This window comes from Stomoxys calcitrans, chromosome 1 (assembly GCF_963082655.1).
Source record: "Stomoxys calcitrans chromosome 1, idStoCalc2.1, whole genome shotgun sequence".
Taxonomy (NCBI): Eukaryota; Metazoa; Arthropoda; class Insecta; order Diptera; family Muscidae; genus Stomoxys; species Stomoxys calcitrans.
This window is the reverse complement of record NC_081552.1, coordinates 79,947,543-79,970,398: the sequence shown is the minus strand read 5'-3', so window position 1 is coordinate 79,970,398 and position 22,856 is coordinate 79,947,543. Positions and strand designations below refer to the sequence as shown.

Genomic DNA, 22,856 nt, shown 5'->3' with positions numbered 1-22,856 from the left:
GCCTTATGCCAATTTGGAACGTTAAGACCATTGGTTGTTTAAAGGCGCCAATAACTTACCATATCGAGTATCGCAGAGACTCAATAATTGTCTAAGAGCCTAATCGGCCTGGTCTCCCACTATTGCAGTTGCAGCTGGTCCGTATAAGGAGCATTCCACTATATGCAACCTGTGGACGCCACCGGTAGCTCTCAGCTGAGCTTTTCGTGATGACGATGATCACCACACAGAAGTGCCGATTGTCATTCCGTGCCAAGAGAAATTTTACCATTTGGCTTGTGTGTGAAAATAAAATCGTGATTGATCTAAAAGAAATTATTCTATTCAAAACATTATCCATTTCATTGGGGCAAAGGTTGGCCATTACGCTTACAAAACCTCCTTCCAACGAACCACAACCAACTTTGTCTATCGATGAGATTTGCTGCTGTAAGTTCCATAAATTGAATGTTCTTTCGAATGCCACTGAAACTACTTCAGTGGCCTGGGAGAACACTAAAATATTGTTAGTTCGGTATTTGATTGCTCTTCGCTTGTAAGACTAATGAAATTCAAAACGAAGACTAAAAACAAAAACACATTTCATTTTAACTAAGCCAAACAGTTTTACGATGGCAGCAATGTCGACAGCGAGTACTGTCAGCAAAGTGCCTTTCAAGTGGTCGTAACCACCACAATTTTCCAATTGGCGGGTGAATTTCACTTGGACGGCTAACGCCAAAAATGCCAAAGAGCAGTGATACTGTGGAGTAGTCAAAATAGTTGCGTGTTATGATTGTCTATTCGTTCTATACTTCTTGCAGATGTCCGTGTATATCTACTAAGAAATGGCTCTATTCCATGCTGTTGGCTTGTTTGTTATTTGTATTGCCTTTCAGAGGTACTTGAGCTTCAGCTAAAGTATATTTAGCTGCCTTACAAACTTCTCAACTCCCGCTAAGGTGGGTCGCTGAATGACATTGTTGAAGACTGGGAGGGTTGTGATAACCTAGTCTTGCCTATACACTTTGGGTAGATAAACATTCAAATCTGAAATCCAAGCAGAAAATTGCAATTTGTAAATATGTCTGTATCAACGATTTGTAACAAGTGGAAATTTATTAGACGATTTTTATGACTTTTTGATGGCTTTTGCAGCCATTGTTTGTTTATCTTGTTGATTTTGCTAAAAGTGAAAAATTTCTCATCGTAAAACTCTTTTGTTTTACCATCAGCAAAATATTTGGCTTTAATTACTAAAAGCAAAAGGGAAGGATAAGACCAGTTGAGACTAAGAAGTGGATTGATAAATAAAACACAATAATTGTTGGGAAATTTAAAAACAACTTGGGGGAAGATTTAATGATGAGAGGATGCCATCGTAGCGCAGATGTAAGATGTTGGTCCGCCTGTGATGCTGGATTCGCCTCCATCTTCTGCGCTCTTTCTAAAATCTCTGATACTAAGTTTCGAGATGTCTTTCACCCCTTGATCTTTCCATCGGTTTTTTGGTAGTACCGGTTTGTGTGTATCACAGTGATCGCCTTCAAAACACTTTTTTAACTGGAGCTAGAACTCCGAAAATATGACCAAGCCAACACAACTGTAACTGTATAACTGTATTTTGATACTTTAACTATGCTGAAATCGTCATACAGCTCATCTAGTTCGTGGTTCATATGACGACGATACTCTCCATCAATGCAAACTGATCCATATATTTTACGAAGAACCTTTCTCTCAAACACTCTCGTTTGCTTCCACAAGTACCCATGCTTCGGAACGATATAGCAGCACTGGTAGTATCAGTGTCTTGTATAGTGTAATCTTCGTCGAGAAGTGGTCTTGTTTCTAAACTGCTCGCTTAATCCAAAGTAGAATCTGTTTATCAGCATTATTATACCCTCCACCATAAGATGGGGGGTATACTAATTTCATCATTCTGTTTGTACCTACTCAAAATATTCGTCTGAGACCCCATAAGGTATATATATTCTTGATCGTCGCGACATTTTATGTCGATCTAGCCATGTCCGTCCGTCTGTCTGTCGAAAGCACGCTAACTTCCGAAGGAGTATAGCTAGCCGCTTGAAATTTTGCACAAATACTTCTTATTAGTGTAGATCGGTTGGTATTGTAAATGGGCCATATCGGTCCATGTTTTGATATAGCTCCCATATAAACCGATCTTGGGTCTTGACTTCTTGAGCCTTTAGAGTGCGCAATTCCATATAAACCGATCTTGGGTCTTGACTTCTTGAGCCTCTAGAGTACGCAATTCTTATCCGATTGGAACGAAATTTTGCACGACGTGTTTTGTTATGATATCCAACAACTGTGCCAAGTATGGTTCAAATCGGTCCATAACCTGATATGTCTGTCATATAAACCGATCTTGGGTCTTGACTTCTTGAGCCTCTAGAGGGCACAATTCTTATCCGATTTGAATGAATTTTTGCACGACGTATTTCGTTATAACATCCAACAACTGTGCTAAGTATGGTTCAAATCGGTCCATAACCTGATATAGCTGTCATGTAAACAGATCTGGGGATTTGACTTCTTGAGCTTCTAGAGGGCCCAATTCCTATCCGATTTTGATGAAATTTTGCTTGACGTTTTTTATTTTTACTTTCAACAACGGTGTCAAATAACGTTCAAAATGGTCCATATCCTGATGTAGGTGCCATATAAACCGATCTTTGATCTTGACTTCTTGATCCCTAGAGGTCGCAATTATTATCCGATATGCCTGAAATTTTGTACGACGGATCCACTCATGATCATCAACATACGTGTTTATTATGGTCTGAATCGGTCTATTGCCCGATACAGCTCCCACATAAATCGATCTCTCTATTTTACTTCTTGAGCCCCCAATGGGCGCAATTCTTATTCGAATTGGCTGAAATTTTACACAGGTCTCCAACATATAATTTAATTTTGGTCCGAACCGGACCATATCTTGATATCGCTCCAATAGCAGAACAAATCTTTTCTTATATCCTTGTTTGCCTAAGAAGAGATGCCGGGAAAAGAACTCGACAAATGCGATCCATGGTGGAGGGTATATAAGATTCGGCCCGGCCGAACTTAGCACGCTTTTACTTGTTCTTCACTTTATTTTTTTTCGGTTACGGCGGTGCTGAGGTAGATAATGTTGCTGACTATCCCAAAGTTGCGGTTCCTAACTTTCTCCATTTTGTTTATGTACTCGGATGTGTTGTCTCCATTTACTGCCAGACCAACTTTCGCTGATTCACTGATGAGGAGGAGACCTTTTCCTCTGTAGTTGGCACATTCCATCTAGTCTTCTTTCTTGCGCAGACGAGCTGATGCATACGCCTTATCAACGTGTCACCCCCGGTCTAAAATAGTTCAGAGGGCAACCAATCGGCTCCTGCTGCCTTGGTGTTCTTCAGACATGGCACTGCTACTTGGACCTTATTCTGACTAGCTAAACATACTATACCATCATCAGGGATTGGTTCTGGGATATTCACTTCACCGCCATCGTTTGCAGCTTTTCAATATCCACCTACAGTTTGTTCAAATCATTCTTCTCTCGCCATTCTCAATCGTCTCGATGTTCTTAGTCGATCTAGCCACGTTCGTCCATCTGTCGAAATCCGTTGAAATTTTGCACAGAACCTCATATTAATGTACACCGTTAGGGATTGCAAATGGGCCATATCGGTTCAGATTTGGATATAGCTCCCATATAAACCGATCTTCCGATTTGACTTCTTGAGCCCCTGGAAGCCCCAATTATTATCCAATTTGGCTGACATTTATCACAAATACTTCTGCTGTGGTCTCCAATATCCAAACCAAGAAAGGTCCAAATCGTTATAACCTGATAAAACTCCAACAGGACAATGATTCTTATACATTATCCTTTGTTTGCCTAGGGAGATACCATGCAATGAACTTGACAAATGCCCGGCCGAACTTAGCACGCTTTTACTTGTTTTAAATTCGAACTCATTTGATTATCGCGGCCCACACTGGATAACTGTGGGCCACACGATCTGGAAATTTGAGCTCTGACTTGTGTGATCTTAATCACTATCACGTCCACAGATTACGGATAGTGGAAAGTTTCGATTTTATGCGGAGTACTGTTATATCTGTGATAAATTTCAGCCATATTGGATATTAATTGCGCCCTCTAGAGGCTCAAGTCAAGATTCAACATAGGTTCGTATGGCAGCTATATCAGATTATGAACCGATTTGAACCATACTTAGCACAGTTGTTGGAAGCTGTACCAAAACACTCTGTGCTAAATTTCAACCAAATCGGATAATGATTGCTATATCAGTACATGGACCGACTTGACCCATTTACAAGCCAGCTAATCGACACTAATAACAAGTAAAAGCGTGCTAAGTTCGGCCGGGCCGAATCTTATTTACCCTCCACCATGGAGCGCAGTTGTCGAGTTCTTTTCCCGACATCTCTTCTTAGGCAAAAAGTGATATAAGAAAAGATTTGCTCTGCTATTGGAGCGATATAAAGATATGATCCGGTTTAGACCACAATTAAATTATATGTTGGAGACCTGTGTAGAATGTCAGCCAATTCGAGTAAGAATTGCGCCCTTTGGGGGCTCAAAAAGTAAAATAGAGAGATCGATTTATATGGGAGCTGTATCGGGCTATGAACAGATTAAGACCATAATAAACACGTATGTTGATGGTCAAGAGAGGATCCATCGTACAAAATTTCAGGCAAATCGGATAATAATTGCGACTTCTAGAGGCTCAAGAAGTCAAGATCCCAGATCGGTTTATATGGCAGCTATATCAGGTTATGAACCGATTTAAACCTTATTTGACACAGTGGTTGAAAGAAAAAATAAAAAATAAAAAACGTCATGCAAAATTTCAGCCAAATCAGGTAGGAATTGCGCCCTCTAGAAGCTCAAGAAGTCAAGTCCCCAGATCTGTTTATATGACAGCTATATCAGGTTATCGACCGATTTGGAGCATTTTTGGCACACTTGTTGGATATCATAAAAAAAACATGTCGTGCAAAATTTCATTCCAATCTGATAAGAATTGCGCACTTTAGAGGCTTAAGAAGTCAAGACCCAAGATGGGTTTATATGGCAGCTATATCAGGTTATGGACCGATCTCAACCATACTTGGCACAGTTGTTGAATATCATAACAAAACAAGTCGTGCAAAATTTCATTATAATCGGGTAAGAATTGCGCACTCTAGAGGCTTAAGAAGTCAAGACCCAAGATCAGTTTAAATGGCAGCTATATAAGGTTAAGGACCGATTAGAACCATACTTGGCACAGTTGTTGAATATCATAACAAAACACGTCGTGCCAAAATTCATTCAAATCGGATAAGAATTGGGCACTCTAGAGGCTCAAGAAGTCAAGACCCAAGATCGGTTTATATGGCAGCTATATCAGATTATGGACCGATTTGAACCATACTTGGCACAGTTGTTGGACATCACAACAAAACAAGTCGTGCCAAAATTCATTCAAATCGGATAAGAATTACGCACTCTAGAGGCTCAAGAAATCAAGACCCAAGATCGGTTTATATGGCAGCTATATCAGATTATGAACCGATTTGAACCATACTTGGCACAGTTGTTGGACATCATAACAAAACAAGTCGTGCCAAAATTCATTCAAATCGGATAAGAATTGCGCACTCTAGAGGCTCAAGAAGTCAAGACCCAAGATCGGTTTATATGTCAGCTATATCAGATTATGAACCGATTTGAACCATACTTGGCACAGTTGTTGGACATCATAACAAAACAAGTCGTGCCAAAATTCATTCAAATCGGATAAGAATTGCGCACTCTAGAGGCTCAAGAAGTCAAGACCCAAGATCGGTTTATATGGCAGCTATATCAGATTATGAACCGATTTGAACCATACTTGGCACAGTTGTTGGATGTCATAACAAAACACGTCGTGCAAAATTTCGTGCCAATCGGATAAGAATTGCGCACTCTAGAGGCTCAAGAAGTCAAGACCCAAGATCGGTTTATATGGCAGCTATATCAGATTATGAACCGATTTAAACCATACTTGGCACAGTTGTTGGATGTCATAACGAAACACGTCGTGCAAAATTTCGTGCCAATCGGATAAGAATTGCGCACTCTAGAGGCTCAAGAAGTCAAGACCCAAGATCGGTTTATATGGCAGCTATATCAAAACATGGACCGATATGGCCCATTTACAATACCAACCGACCTACACCAATAAGAAGTATTTGTGCAAAATTTCAAGCGGCTAGCTTTACTCCTTCGGAAGTTAGCGTGCTTTCGACAGACAGACGGACGGACGGACGGACGGACGGACGGACGGACGGACGGACGGACAGACGGACGGACATGGCTAGATCGACATAAAATTTCACGACGATCAAGAATATATATACTTTATGGGGTCTCAGACGAATATTTCGAGTAGTTACAAACAGAATGACGAAATTAGTATACCCCCCATCTTATGGTGGAGGGTATAAAAAGTATTTTTGCAAAACTTTGTTAGTAACTAGCCTTACTCCTTAATGAAATTGTTTTAAAAGACAAAATTTAAATGAAATTTTTTTTGAGACAAAATTGCAACAAAATTTGTCTTTAGACAAAGTTTCAATGACATTTGTTTTAAGACAACATTCAGTAAAATATTAAAAGACAAAATTAAATGAGATTTTTACCAAAGGCAAAATTTCTTCGAAATTTTTTCTTACAACGAAATTAAATGAAGTTTCCTCTAAAGACCAATCAACAATGTTTTATCTAAAGATAAAATTTTAAGATTTCTAAAATAATTGTATTTATTTCAAAACGATCCAAAAATGTTTTCCTACTTCTGTTCCTGTGGTATCGTAATGGACGCAAACGTATAAGTGAGTCTGAAGGCAGACTGCCACTTAAACCTACCCTAGTAATAAGTCCATTGATCGTAGAAACACTGAAAACAAGTAAAAAAGGCGTAAAGTTCGGCCGGGCCGAATTTTGGATACCAACCACCTCGGGTATATATGTAAACCACCTTTCATCAAAATCCGGTGAAAATTGCATACCTTTTGTCCCAGAGCAGTTATATCGAAATATATCTAAAAATAAACCGATCTAAACTATTGAGTTTGTAAAGCTTCTGTCAACAAACTGACTCTTTTTATTATTATTATATTTTTCAAACAAACAACGTTAAAGGAACAAGCTAGTCTATTTAGTTTCATCAAAAGTTTCTTATAAATACGAGTATAACAAGTTATCATATTACAGTTCGGCCAACCTGACAATATGATTGCCCACAATCATGATATAAAATTTGTGTATATTATATAAGTGTGACCAATAACATAAATCTATAACCTAGGTGTCAACCATTTCCGAAGTCGCTTTGCTTCAACTATACCCTTATATGGGATCTGTGTTAGTTGACAATTGTCAACATCTCTCACAACGTAGCGATCATTATCTAATACTTTTTCAATAATGTAGGGACCACGATATTTTTCACAAAATTTCTTATTCTTCCCAACTGTATTGTCAATATTCATAATAACAACATAATCACCCTCATCGTAACGTTTTGCCGGTTCATGATGTTTGGAAAAGTATAATTCGTTGTAGTTCTGAGATCGCTGTATAGAATTCAATGCCTTAACCCTCATATCCCTCAAATTTAGTTTCTCCTCATTACCCATTTTCTCATCTAGATATTCCGACAGCTTATCTACCACCACCCCTCGTTGATTCGTTCCAAAGAGTAACTTCGCTGGGGTTTCCTTTGTAGAACTGTGAACACAGTTATTGATAGCATATTCCACCTGGGACAATTTCAATGACCAATCGGAATGATCTATTGGGTCACTCAATTTTCTCAACATGGACTTAATAATACGATTTACACGCTCAACTTGCCCATTTGCTTGTGGAGAGGCAACCACCAACTTAACATGATTAATATTATTTTCAAAATGAATTCAGAAAACTCCAATGACGTAAAACATGATCCTCTGTCCGAGATTAGGCGTCTTGGTCTACTGTAATAACTAAAATACTTTTCGAGAGAATAACAAACCTCCTTAGTGCTCGTCGAATTTACAGGATAAAGTCGAACAAATTTTGTAAAAGAATCAACTACCACTAAAATGTGTTTTCTTTTCGATTTTAATGATGGAAGTGGTCCGAAGTGATCCACGTGTATCGTATCGAATGGCTCCGCCACCTTTGGAATGCTGTACATGTTCTGTTGGTTTATTCTAGCTGGAGCAGCATAAATGATACATTTTATACAATTCTTAATGAAGCTATCTATCTTATTGCGCATGTCTGGGAACCAAAAATTCTCTCGAATCTTATAATAACATTTTGTCCAAGCTTCTCATGTATCATTCTTATCACATTATCTTCCATTTCCTTTGGGACATATAAACAAACGGTTGCACCCACTTTCTTAAATAAGAGACCGTCTATTAGGTCAAAATCACATATCTCTTCCTTTTCCAAACGTTTACATAAGTCCTTAATAACAGGATCTCTAGCTTGGGTCAGTTGAATTTGGACATCGAGTTGATTCGAATCTACAGAGCAAATCATGTTACATCCCACATGAGGGGATATTTCCTTTTCTATACATCTGCTTAACATATCCACATGACCCATAGAAGAACCCTTCCTGTGTTCGATAGAATAGTCATAGTTCTCTAGTTCCAATGCCCAGCGGGATATCCGAGGATTAACTTGTCTCTTGTTCAAGGTCATTGTAAGTGAATTGCAATCTGTGACTATGGTAAAATGTAATCCTTCTAAATACACACGAAACCGGCGCAACGCGTAAATAATTGCGAGTGTTTCCAGTTCGAAGCTATGATATCTCGATTCTGCATTGGTTGTAGCCTTTGAAAAAAATGCTACGGGGTGGAACTTTTTATCATCCTGACGCTGCATCAATATTGCTCCGAATCCATGAGAACTTGCATCACAATGTAACTCCGTATCGCTTTTAGGGTTATAGATAGCTAATACTGGGGCCCGAAGTAAACGAGACTTTAATTCACTAAAGGCCTTTACACATTCTTCAGAGAAAACGAATTTTTTCTCTTTACGAAGCAAATCTAACAATGGCCTTGCAATATTTGAGAATGACGGAACGAATTTCCTAAAGTAGGAAAACAACCCAAGACAAGTTTGTAATTCCCTATGATTCCTTGGCATTGGTATTTGTTTCACAGCTCGCAAGTGATTTTCTGTCGGCCGTATACCTTTTGGGCTGATTAAGTATCCTACATACTCTAAACTCTGATAACCAAATTTACATTTAGTTAACTTGATACGTAATCCGTACTCAAAAGCACGTCCAAGTACAACCGCCAATGTCTGAACATGAGAATCGAAATCAGAGGATGCAATCAATATGTCATCCATATATATAACCACTCTATGGTCCTCTATTAAGTCGCGAAATATACCATTTATAAAGCGTTGAAAGTTTGCTGGAGCATTCTTTAAACCAAATGGCATCTTCAAATACTCGTACTGTCCAAATGGGGTTACAAATGAAGTGTATGGAATTGAATCATTATGCATTTCTATGTTGAAAAATCCATCCTTCAAATCCATGAGGCTAAACCATTTTTTGCCTGATATGCTCTCAATACAGTCCTCGATGAGGGGTAAAGGAAAGTTATCCCTAATAGTCTTTTTGTTTAACGCTCGATAATCGACACACATCCGCGTTTCCCCTGTCTTTTTCTTTACCAACACAATTGCTGACGTGTATGGAGAATTGCTGTAACGTATTATTTTCCTTTCTAACAAATCACTAACAATCTTCTGCGTTTCCTCACGATCACGAACCGACAATCTACGGGGAGAGCAGTGTATTGGAATATCATCAGATAATTTAATCTGCATCCTATAATCAGATGACTTTTTATCAATTCCCTTTGGAGTTATATAACGATTATGAATAAGATCTTCTAAAGTCTTCTTCTGGAATGAATTTAACAAAGGATTTAGATCAATATCGTCCGTACGTATCACTTGGGAATTCACAGGACTATCATAAGAATTGCTTATCGTAGATGGTGTAGACACCGAGGTTATATTATTATTGTCATTTAGTTTTCTTGTGGATTCAAATACTTCTATATCATTCGTAGTTTCCTTGACTTGAAGTAATTTTACATTAAATGCATGCATAAAGTTCCGTCCAAGAATCATTGGAACATGAATGCTCTCGTTCGGAACAACAAGTAATTCTATTTGTTTAGACGATTTTTTAAATTTTATTAAACAAGAAATATTTCCATATATTTTCAAAGGGGAATTGCCAACTCCAACATACGAAGTTGGTATTAAATTCTTCGAACGTATCACACCAGTCGGTAATAAAGACATCTTAACCAAACTAATTGGGCTACCGGAATCGATCAAGCACGAAATATTCGCAGAATTAGTATATTTGGATCCACAAGAATATTTAAAGGCCACACTTACCATTTGTGTTGTGTCTACAATATCATTACTACAAAATATGGGAGCAGTAACATTCATCCTTTTAGGACAATCCTTGTAAAAATGTCCCATTTGGAAACAATGGAAACAAGATCCCGGTGGACGTCGAGGCTTATTGCAGGTGTTCTTCATATGTCCAAATTGAGAGCAATTGAAACATCGTATGCCTTTAGTATTGTCACGGCCTTCTTTATGAGTACTGACTGTTTTTGACCTGCGTTTCTCGTATCTATCTATTCCATGCATCAATTCTTGTAATGAGTTTGATCCGTATAGAATGGATATGTTGTTGGTTTTATCTTCCATTCCGTCTATTATAATGTCAACCAGTTCTTGCTCGTTGATTTCGCCTTCTGCTGCAATAGTTTGCATTGCTACTATATAGGCAATACACGGCTCTGTTGGCTTCAACTTGCGCAAACGCAATTTTTGATAAACTTCTTCTTGCGTTACCGTTCTCTTGAAAATGTCTAAGAGCGATCTCTTCAACTCCTTATATTCTTTGTAATTTGAATTTTCCATGAACTCTCGCGCAGTTCCAACCAGCAAATATCTTAAGCACATATATTTTTCTTGGTTAGTCATATTTATAGTGTAGCTTTCAAAAGAGTTTATCCATTTTTCAATATTTCGTCCATCATTCCCAGAAAATTTCGGAACCATCATAGAGAGCTCGTCATAATTGATATTTGTAGAAACCTTTTTTCCACCGTTTTCTAAAGATTCAATTTGGTTTCGAAGAGCCAACATTTCTTGCTTCAATCTCAAAACTCTAATTTCACTCTCTAGTTCATCAGCTTCACGGGATAAAACGCTTGAACGAATGAAAGGGTCTGTTACCTGTGATGGAACAGAAGGTCTAGAAAATTGTCCTCGAAGTAAGTTTGCAGGAACGGAAACTGAGGAATAATTGACGGAGGGTACGGAAGAAACAACACAAGAAGATACGGAAGGAGGTACGGAAGTTTGTGTTTGCGGAAGAACATCACAGGACACGCCAATTGCTCTATTGTTAAAAGCGACACCCAATGTATTTGTATTCATTAATTCGGAAATAACTGATGAAGTCCGGGCGGCAGAAACAGAAGCAGCAGTCCCTGAAGTACCAGGAAATTGTCTTTGAACTGTATTTACAGGAACGGAAGCAGAAGAATTATAGACGGAAGGTACGGAAGAAATTACGGAAGGAGGCACTGAAGTCTGTGTTTGCCGAAGATTTGCACAGGATACGCCAATTTCGCTGTTATTAAAAGCGACACTCAATGTATTTCTAGATATTAAATCGGTTGAAGTCCGTGCGGCAGAAAAACAAGCGGCAGTTCCAAGAACCAATTCAGTTTGATTTGTGGACTCACCATTACATTGAAATGACTGAAGCAAATTTTCAGGATCGGCAGTTGCGGAATTAATAACGGGAGTTTCATTCAAAGTATTGGATGACATTGTAGTGACAGTTACAGATGAATTCCCAGCAGAATCAGAAGAAACCACATTTCCAGAAGGCAATTCAGTCTGCTTTGATGGACCACCGTTAACTTGCAAAGAATCATATAATGTTCTCAATTGTGCAATTGACGCTGTTTCTGGAAATTCCACATTTGAAGCTTTCAAAGCTGAAAGAATTCTTTCTCGAGTAGGGCGTGAATCCATATTTAAAAAAAATTTTTTTTTTTTTTTTTGAGTCTTCTTTTTTTATTTATTTTTTTTTTGGGAACCCCACACCTGAATTGTAAAGCTTCTGTCAACAAACTGACTCTTTTTATTATATTTTTCAAACAAACAACATTAAAGGAACAAGCTAGTCTACTTAGTTTCATCAAAAGTTTCTTATAAATATGAGTATAACAAGTTATCATATTACAAGTTGCCCAAAAAGTAATTGCGAATTTTTTAAAAGAAAGTAAATGCATTTTTAATAAAACTTAGAATGAACTTTAATCAAATATACTTTCTTACACTTTTTATACCCTCCACCATAAGATGGGGGGTATACTAATTTCGTCATTCTGTTTGTAACTACTCGAAACATTCGTCTGAGACCCCATAAAGTATATATATTCTTGATCGTCGTGACACTTTATGTCGATCTAGCCATGTCCGTCCGTCTGTCCGTCCGTCCGTCTGTCTGTCAAAAGCACGCTAACTTCCGAAGGAGTAAAGCTAGCCGCTTGAAATTTTGCACAAACACTTCTTATTAGTGTAGGTCGGTTGGTATTGTAAATGGGCCATATCGGTCCATGTTTTGATATAGCTGTCATATAAACCGATCTTGGGTCTTGACTTCTTGAGCCTCTAGAGGGCGCAATTCTTAGCCGATTTAAATGAATTTCGGCACGACGTGTTTTGTTATGATATCCAACAACTGTGCCAAATATGGTTCAAATCGGTTCATAACCTGATATAGCTGCCATATAAACCGATCTTGGGTCTTGATTTCTTGAGCCTCTAGAGTGCGCAATTCTTATCCGATTGGAATGAAATTTTGCACGACGTATTTTGTTACGATATCCAACAACTGTGCCAAATATGGTTCAAATCGGTGCATAACCTGATATAGCTGCCATATAAACCGATCTTGGGTCTTGACTTCTTAAGCCTCTAGAGTGCGCAATTCTTATCCGATTGGAATGAAATTTCGCACGACGTGTTTTGTCATGATATCCAACAGCTGTGCCAAGAATGGTTCAAATCGTTCTATAACCTGATATAGCTGTCATATAAACCGATCATGGGTCGTGACTTCTTGAGCCTCTAGAGGGCGCAATTCTTATCCGATTTGAATGAATTTTGGCACGACGTGTTTTGTTATGATATCCAACAACTGTGCCAAGTATGGTTCAAATCGGTTCATAACCTGATATAGCTGTCATATAAACCGATCTGGGATCTTGACTTCTTGAGCCTCTAGAGGTCGCAATTATTATCCGATTTGCCTGAAATTTTGTACGACAGATTCTCTCATGACCGTCAACATACGTGTTTATTATGGTCTGAATCGGTCTATAGCCCGATACAGCTCCCATATAAATCGATCTCTCTATTTTACTTCTTGAGCCCCCAAAGGGCGCAATTCTTATTCGAATTGGATGACATTTTACACAGGTCTCCAACATATAATTTAATTGTGGTCCAAACCGGACCATATCTTAATATCGCTCTAATAGCAGAGCAAATCTTTTCTTATATCCTGTTTTGCCTAAGAAGAGATGCCGGGAAAAGAACTCGACAAATGCGATCCATGGTGGAGGGTATATAAGATTCGGCCCGGCCGAACTTAGCACGCTTTTACTTGTTTTTTCTAAAGCAAGCTAAAAGTAACAGCTGATAACTGACAGAAGAAAGAATGCAATTACAGAGTCACAAGCTGTGAAAAAATTTTTCAACGCCGACTATATGAAAAATCCTCAATTACTTTTTGGGCAACCCAATATATACAACACGGATGTCTACAAACCTAACATAAGTCACTGTGTCTCATTTCGGTGAAATCGGATTTAACATGTGCCTATTATGGGGCCAAGACTTTAAATCGAGAAATAGGTCTATATGACAGCTATATCCAAATCTGGACCGATCAGGGCCAAATTGAAGAAATATGTCAAAGGGCCTTAGACAACTCATTGTTTCAAATTTAAGCAAAATCGGATAATTAATGTGGCTTTTATGGGGCTAAGCCCCCAAATCGGAGAATCGGTCTATATGGCAGCTATGTCCAAATCGATCCGATCTGGGTCAAATTGACGAATGATGCCGAAGGGCCTAACACAACTCACTGTCCCAAATTTCAGCAAAATCTGATAATAAATGTGGCCTTAGACCCTTAATCGGAGGATCGGTCTATATGACAGCTATATCCAAATCTGGACCGATCTGAGCCAAATTGACGGAGGATGGCGAAGGGCCAAACACAACTCACTGTCCCAAATTTCAGCAAAATCGGATAATAAATGTGGCTTTTATGGGCCTAAAACCCTTAATCGGAGGATCGGTCTATATGGCAGCTATATCCAAATCTAAACCGATCTAGGCCAAATTGATGAAGGATGTCAAAGGGCCAAACACAACGGACTGTCTTAAATTCCAGCAAAATCGGATAATAAATGTGGCTTTTATGGGACTAAGACCCTAAATCTGAGGATCGGTTTATATGGCAGCTATATCTAAATCTGGACCGATCTGGGCAAAATTAACGAAGGACGTTCGGGAGCCTAACACAACTCACTGTCCCAAATTTCAGCAAAATCGGATTATAAATGTGGCTTTTATGGGCCTAAGACCCTAAATCGGCCGATCGGTCTATATGGGGGCTATATCAAGATATAGTATATATATATAGTATATATATACATCTTAGAACTTAACCTGCTTATGGACAAAAAACGAACCTGTGAAAAAGTTCAGCTCATTATCTCCATTTTTAAAGACTGTAGCGTGATTTCAACAGACAGACGGACGGACATGTCTAGATCGTCTTAGATTTTTACGTTGATCAAGAATATATATACTTTATAGGGTCGGAAATGGATATTTCGATGTGTTGCAAACGGAATGACAAAATGAATATACCCCCATCCTTCGGTGGTGGGTATAATAAAAGCGTGCTAAGTACCCTCCACCATGGATTGCACTTGTCAAGTTCTTTGAATGGCTTTTTCAATGTATATGTGAGCAACATCATATAGTCATAGGAAAAGACCACCACCAAAATTTCAGGCAAATTGAGAAGAAATTGCGACCTCCAGTAGTTCAGAATGTCAAATTTGGAGATCGGTTAATATTGCAGCTACATCTGGTTATTATCATCTCATTTAGACCATACTTGTTGGAATACCAAAGCGACCTATACAAAGTATCAGCCAAATTGGATAAGAATTGCTCCCTCTAGAAGCTCAAGAAGAATCGGTTTTTAAGGCGGTTATATCAGAACTGATTTGGACGATACTCAGAACGGTTGTTGGAAGTCATTCCTCAACGACATGTGTAAAATTTCAGCTCAACCGATTATAGACGGATTTAGACCATACTTGGCACAGTTGTCAGAAGTTATTTCTCAACGATATGTTCAAAATCAGCCACATCGGATAAGAATTGCGCCCCCTAGAAGCTCAAGAAGTCTTATCGAGAGATCGGTTTATATGACAGCCATATCAGGTTGTGAATCGATATAAACCATACTTAATACAATTGTTGGAAGTAATACCAAAACACCACGTTAAGATTTCAGCTAAATGGGATAATAATTGCGTCCTCTAGAGGCTCAAGAAATCAAGACCGAGTATTGGTTTATATGGCAGCTATATCAAAAAATGGACCGATTTGGCCTATTTACAATCCCAACCGACCTTCACCAATAAGAGGTATTTGAGCAAAATTTCAAGCGCCTAGCTTTTCTTCTTTGAAAGATAGCGAGGTGTTACAAACAGAATGACGAAATTAGTATACCCCCATCCTATGATGGTGGGTATAAAAAAAAATTTTAAATTTTCCCATAGGAAAGTTTATGCAATCGAACAGTTTTGCGAATAATTAATTCCTAGCATTATGAAGGATGAATTGTATTGAAAACTGATAAGTCAGATTCCCGAAATATTGGGACAAATTCCAAAACTTTCAAATGTTTCAAATATGTTAGATTTTAATTGCATCCAATGAGTAAAAATACAAATTAGCCAATGAACTATCCTTCAAGGAACAGGTCGTCCTTTGCAAATTTAAACGCACTCTAAGGGACCTCCTTCATATCCCGATTCCGGACGGCTTGCCGCAGGGCGACTCCACTTAGAGAAGTTTACAAGGCTGATTGCCTAAGGTAATAACCTTACATGTGTTGCCTGCACAAGGAGGGATAACCACTGCTGACATTTTCTCCACATGTTCTCGCCCGGTTTGAACTCAACCGCTCAGTGTCAAAGGCGGTCTGCTTATTCTAAGCACCAGTAAACGTCCATCAGGAGACAAAGATCCTACCAGTGCGAAGACATAACTACATGCTGTCTAAGCAATACCTTTTGGGCTGTTATCGCAGAAATCATCCAAATCATCATCTTGTGGATAGATACCCACCGCCCAGAAGCCTTAAGGTTGATCTACACGATCTAGAGCGTGAGGTCCAGCGCTACAAGAGAGAACCTCTAGATCAAGCGGCATATCAAGCGGGTCTGAACAACATTCATGCAGACATGGTAGCAGACGCGTTAATTGGCTACCGGGTGAATGTAGTCCTTGGAGAACGACCGCCACCTATTGCACCCGAAGAAATCGACCTCCCCCGGCAAACCAGAGTGGTTCTGGCTCAATTACGTTCCGGCAGATGCAGCCGCCTCAATTCCCACAGAGCTAGGATTGGTGCCGACGTGCAAGATGTATGTCCCGATTGTAACCAGGGACCGCACGATGCACGTCACCTGTTTAACTGCCCGGCCAGACCCACTCGACTTAGACCAGATCCCTGTGGACGCACCCCATCTTAGTCGCGGAGTTCCTGGGGTCTTGACACTCAACAGAATCAAGCAGACGAAAGATAGTACACAATAAACTGCTACAACAACAACAACCTAAAAGTATGCAAGCTTTTTCTTAAGAAAGCAATTTTAATATTACTCTAACGTTTTCGCTAGGACAATGAAATATCGCTAAGTGGGGATATTGGGCTAGAAAAAGATTTCTATCGCGTTTTTTGCAAATTGAAATTTTAAAAGTAAAAGGCGTTAAGTTCGTCCGGGCCGAACTTTGAATACCCACCACCTCGGTATATATGTGAACGATCATCAAAATCCGGTGAAAATTTTATGCGTTATGTTCCATAGCAGTTATATCGAAATATGTTCCGATTTGGACCAAATACTAAAAAGTACAAGTCATTGTTCACTTGTGTATAACAAAATTTTGATCTAAAGTTAGTTGCTATATCTAAAAATAAACCGATCTGAACCATATACGACACAGATGTCAAAAAGCCTAACATAAGTCACTGTGTCAAATTTCAGTGACATGGGATTATAAATGCGCCTTTAATGGGGCCATGACTTTAAATCGAGATATCGGTCTACATAGCAGCTACATCCAATTCTAGACCAATTTGGGCCAAGTTGCAGAAAAATGTCGAAAGCCTAACACAATGCACTGTCCCAAAATTTTGGTGAAATCGGACAATAAATGCGCCTTTTATAGGCCCAAAACCCTAAATCGAGAGATCGGTCTATATGGCAGCTATATCAAATCTGGACCACTTTGGGCCAAATTGAGGAAGGACGTCGAAGAGCCTAAGACAAAACCTTAAACCGATCTGTCTATATGGCAGCTAAGACAACTCCCTGTCCCAAATTTCAGCGATTTCGGACAATAAATGCGCCTTATATGGCCTCAAAACCTTAAACCGATCTATCTATATGGCAGCTTTATCCAAATCTGGGCCAAATTGACGCAAAATCGGTTAATAAATGTGGTTTTTATGGGCCTAAACCTTTAATCGGAGGATCGGTCTATATGGCAGCTATATCCGAATCTGGATCTGGGCCAAATTGATGAATGATGTCGAAGGGCCTAACACAACTCACTGTCCCAAATTTCAGCAAAATCGGATAATCCATGTGACTTTTATGGGCCTAAGACCCTAAATCGGAGAGTCGGTCTATATGGCAGCTATATCCAAATCTGAACCCATCTGGGCCAAATTGATGAATGATGTCGAAGGGCCTAACGCAACTCATTGTCCCAAATTTCAGCAAAATGAAGACCCTAGGACCCTAAAACGGCGGATCGGTCTATATGGGGGCTATATCAAGATATAGTCCAATATAGCCCATCTTCGAACTTAACCTGCTAATGGACAAAAAAAAAGAATCTGTGCCAAAGTTTTAGCTCAATCTCTCTATGCGTGATTTCAACAGACAGACGGACGGACATGTTTATATCGTCTTCGATTTTTACGCTGATCAAGAATATATATACTTAATAGGGTCGGAAATGGATATTTCGATGTATTGCAAACGGAATGACAAAATGAATATACCCCCATCCTTCGGTGGTGGTTATAAAAAGTGGTTCTTTCTTTTAAAAATTATAAGTTTTGGGAAGGTCATAATCTATTAGTTAGATGTCTAAAATAAATTAAATATTGGGTTGCCCAAAAAGTAATTGCGGATTTTTATAAGAAAGTAAATGCATTTTTTATAAAATTTAGAATGAACTTTAATCAAATATATAATTGCCATTTTATTCGATAAACTTTTGCCATCTTCCTGGCAAATTTAGTATTCCACGCTCATTGAACTTCTGGCCTTTGGCAAAAAACTGAACCAAGTGCGATTTTATAGCCTCATCATTGCCGAAAGTTTTACCATTTAAGGAGTTCTGCATAGATCGAAATAAATGGTAGTCTGATGGTGCAAGGTCAGGGCTATATGGTGGATGCATCAAAAGTTCCCAGCCAAGCTCACTCAGTTTTTGGCGAGTGACCAAAGATGTGTGCGGTCTAGCGTTGTCCTGGGAGAAATATGACACCTTTACATGTGGTACCCAAATATCAAGCTTTTCACCAGTCCAAGTCTTTTTATATGAACGGTTGATTTTGGTATATTTAACTTCTCTCCTATATCACGCTCAGTTACATGACGATCCAATTCGATTAATGCTTTGATTTGGTCATCAATGCTTTGATTTGGTCAAAATCAGCTTCATTTGGCCGACCTGAACGTGGCTCATTTTTAAGTGAAAAATCTCCAGAATGGAATTTGCGAAACCAATTTTGACACTGTCTTCCTTTTAAGGCTTTATCACCATACACATCTCGTAACTTTTTAGCAACCTGCTCCGCGTTTTTTCCTTTACGGAAATAATAAAGTTAAATATGACGAAAATGCTCCTTTGTGGGCTCCATATTAAAATTGACGCCAAACAAACAAATGTCTACAAAATTTCGCAATTACAGAGTCACAAGGCGTTGAAAAAATTTGTTAACGCCGACTATATGAAAACACCGCAATTACTTTTTGGGCAACCCAATAATATTTAAATCGCAAAAAAAATCAAAAACAAGAAAAAGCGTGCTAAGTTCGTCTTTTATACCCGAATCTTTTATACCCTCCACCATGGATCGCATTTGTCGAGTTCTTTTCCCGGCATCTCTACTTAGGCAAAAAAGGATATAAGAAAAGATTTGCTCTGCTATTAGAGCGATATCAAGATATGGTCCGGTTTGGACCACAATTATATTATATGTTGGAGACCTGTGTAAAATGTCAGCCAATTCGAATAAGAATTGCGCCCTTTGGGGGCTCAAGAAGTAAAATAGGGACAATGATTTATATGGGAGCAGTATCGGGCTATAGACCGATTCATACCATAGTATGTTGATGGTCATGAGAGGATCCGTTGTACAAAATTTCAGGCAAATCGGATAATAATTGCGACCTCTAGAGGCTCAAGAAGTCAAGTCAGAAGATCTGTTTATATGACAGCTATATCAGTTTATGAACCGATTTGAACCGTACTTGGCACAGTTGTTGGATATCATAATAAAATACTTCGTGCAAAAACTCATTCCAATCGGATAAGAATCGCGCACTCTAGAGGCTCATGAAGTCAAGACCCAAGGTCGGTTTATATGGCAGCTATATCAAAACATGAACCGATATGGCTCATTTACAATACCAACCGACCTGCACTAATGAGAAGTATTTGTGCAAAATCCAAGCGGCCAGCTTCACTCCTTCGGAAGTTAGCGTGCTTTCGACAGATAGACGGACGGACGGACGGACATGGCTAGATCGACATAAAATGTCGCGACGATCAAGAATATATACACTTTATGGGGTCTCAGACTAATATTTCTAGTAGTAACAAGTAAAAGCGTGCTAAGTTCGGCGGGGCCGAATCTTATATACCCTCCACCATGGATCGCATTTGTCCAGTTCTTTTCCCGGCATCTCTTCTTAGGCAAAACAGGATATAAGAAAAGATTTGCTCTGCTATTAGAGCGATATCAAGATATGGTCCCGTTTGGACCACAATTAAATTATATGTTGGAGACCTGTGTAAAATGTCATCCAATTCGAATAAGAATTGCGCCCTTTGGGGGCTCAAGAAGTAAAATAGAGAGATCGATTTATATGGGAGCTGTATCGGGCTATAGACCGATTCAGACCATAATAAACACGTATGTTGACGGTCATGAGAGAATCTGTCGTACAAAATTTCAGGCAAATCGGATAATAATTGCGACCTCTACAGGCTCAAGAAGTCAAGATCCCAGATCGGTTTATATGACAGCTATATCAGGTTATGAACCGATTTGAACCATACTTGGCACAGTTGTTGGATATCATAACAAAATACGTCGTGCAAAATTTCATTCCAATCGGATAAGAATTGCGCACTCTAGAGGCTCAAGAAGTCAAGAAGTCAAGACCCAAGATCGGATTATATGGCAGCTATATCAGGTTATGAACCGATTTGAACCATATTTGGCACAGTTGTTGGATATCATAACAAAACACTTCGTGCCGAAATTCATTCAAATCGGCTAAGAATTGCGCCCTCTAGAGGCTCAAGAAGTCAAGACCCAAGATCGGTTTATATGACAGCTATATCAAAACATGGACCGATATGGCCCATTTACAATACCAACCGACCTACACTAATAAGAAGTATTTGTGCAAAATGTCAAGCAGCTAGCTTTAATCCTTCGGAAGTTAGCGTGCTTTCGACAGACAGACGGACGGACGGACGGACGGACGGACAGGCGGACGGACAGACGGACGGACATGGCTAGATCGACATAAAGTGTCACGACGATCAAGAATATATATACTTTATGGGGTCTCAGACGAATATTTTGAGTAGTTACAAACAGAATGACGAAATTAGTATACCCCCCATCTTATGGTGGAGGGTATAACAAACAGAATGACGAAATTAGTATACCACCCATCCTATGGTGGAGGGTATAAAAAAAATTTTGGTCAACCGGGGGACTCGAACCATGAATGGGGAGTTATGTTCTCTACATAGTAGTACGCCTATTTTTACAAATCGGTCCATAACCTGTATAGCTGCCATATAAACCGATCTTGGGTCTTGACTTCTTGAGCCTTTAGAGTGCGCAATTCTCATCCGATTTGAATGAATTTTTGCATGAAGTACTTTTGTTATGTTATCCAAAAACTGTGACAAGAATGGTTCAAATCGGTCCATAACCTGATATAGCTGTCATATAAACAGGACTGGGGATTTGACTTCTTGAGCTTCTAGAGGGCGCCATTGCTATCCGATTTTGATGAAATTTTGCATGACGTTTTTTATTTTTACTTTAAACAACTGTGTCAAATAAGGTTAAAATCGGTTCATAACCTGATATAGCTGCCATATAAACCGATCTGGGATCTTGACTTCTTGAGCCTCTAGAGGGCGCAATTATTATTATCCGATTTGCCTGAAATTTTGCACGACGGATCCTCTCTTGACCATCAACATACGTGTTTATTATGGTCTGAATAGGTCTATAGCTCCCATATAAATCGATCTCTCTTACTTCTTATTCTTATTCGAGTTGGCTGACATTTTATACAGGTCTACAACATATAATTTAATTGTGGTCTTAATCGGACCATATCTTGATATCGCTCTAAATATGGGAGAAAGTGGCACAGGCCACGCAACAAGGGGCATTTTATCGACACTCCTATGGGTGACCACCATAAAAGACCTATTACGGATGCTGACTGAGGAGGGATTTGAACTCGTCTGCTATGTAGACGATGTAATAACACTTCTAAGAGGTAAGGATACGAACCAGCTATGCAGAGGGGGCCAAAAGGGTCTTGCATATGGACCCGGTCCTTAGAGACTAGATAAACCATATGCTAAGGTTCAGGTGGATAAATTGTGTGTCCCATGACGTATATATGGGAGAAAGTGGCACAGGCCACGCAACAAGGGGCATTTTCTCGCCACTCCTATGGTTGACCACCATAAAAGACCTATTACGGATGCTGACTGAGGAGGGATTTGAACTCGTCTGCTATGCAGACGATGTTATAACACTTCTAAGAGGTAAGGATACGAACATGCTATGCAGAGGGGGCCAAAAGGGTCTTGCATATGGCTAATGGCGGAGAATTACGATCGATCGCGGAATGCGTGAGGTGATGTGATACTGACGTGAGGCCGTCAAATGTGAACATCTTCACGGACAGTATAATGACCATAAGGGCAATAACTACCAGGACGGTACAGCCACGAACTGTCTTGCAGAGTAAGAAGGTGATTAACGCCCTCTCTGAGTATGGCAACTTCCGCATCGTTTGGGTGCCGGGCCATAACGGAGTAAGGGGGAATGAAAGGGCAGACGATTTGGCAG

At 39.3% G+C, this 22,856-nt stretch overlaps 1 protein-coding gene across 1 annotated transcript; it reads right to left on the bottom strand.

Moving 5' to 3' along the window:
* Positions 1-10,116: 10,116 nt before the first annotated feature.
* LOC131996240 (uncharacterized) lies at positions 10,117-12,148 on the bottom strand. Its single transcript, XM_059365732.1, has 2 exons — positions 10,481-12,148; positions 10,117-10,400 (listed from the first exon to the last, which is right to left on the bottom strand). The coding sequence occupies exons 1-2, from the start codon at positions 12,146-12,148 to the stop codon at positions 10,392-10,394; spliced, it is 1,677 nt and encodes a 558-aa protein (XP_059221715.1). The 3' UTR covers positions 10,117-10,391.
* Positions 12,149-22,856: the final 10,708 nt, after the last annotated feature.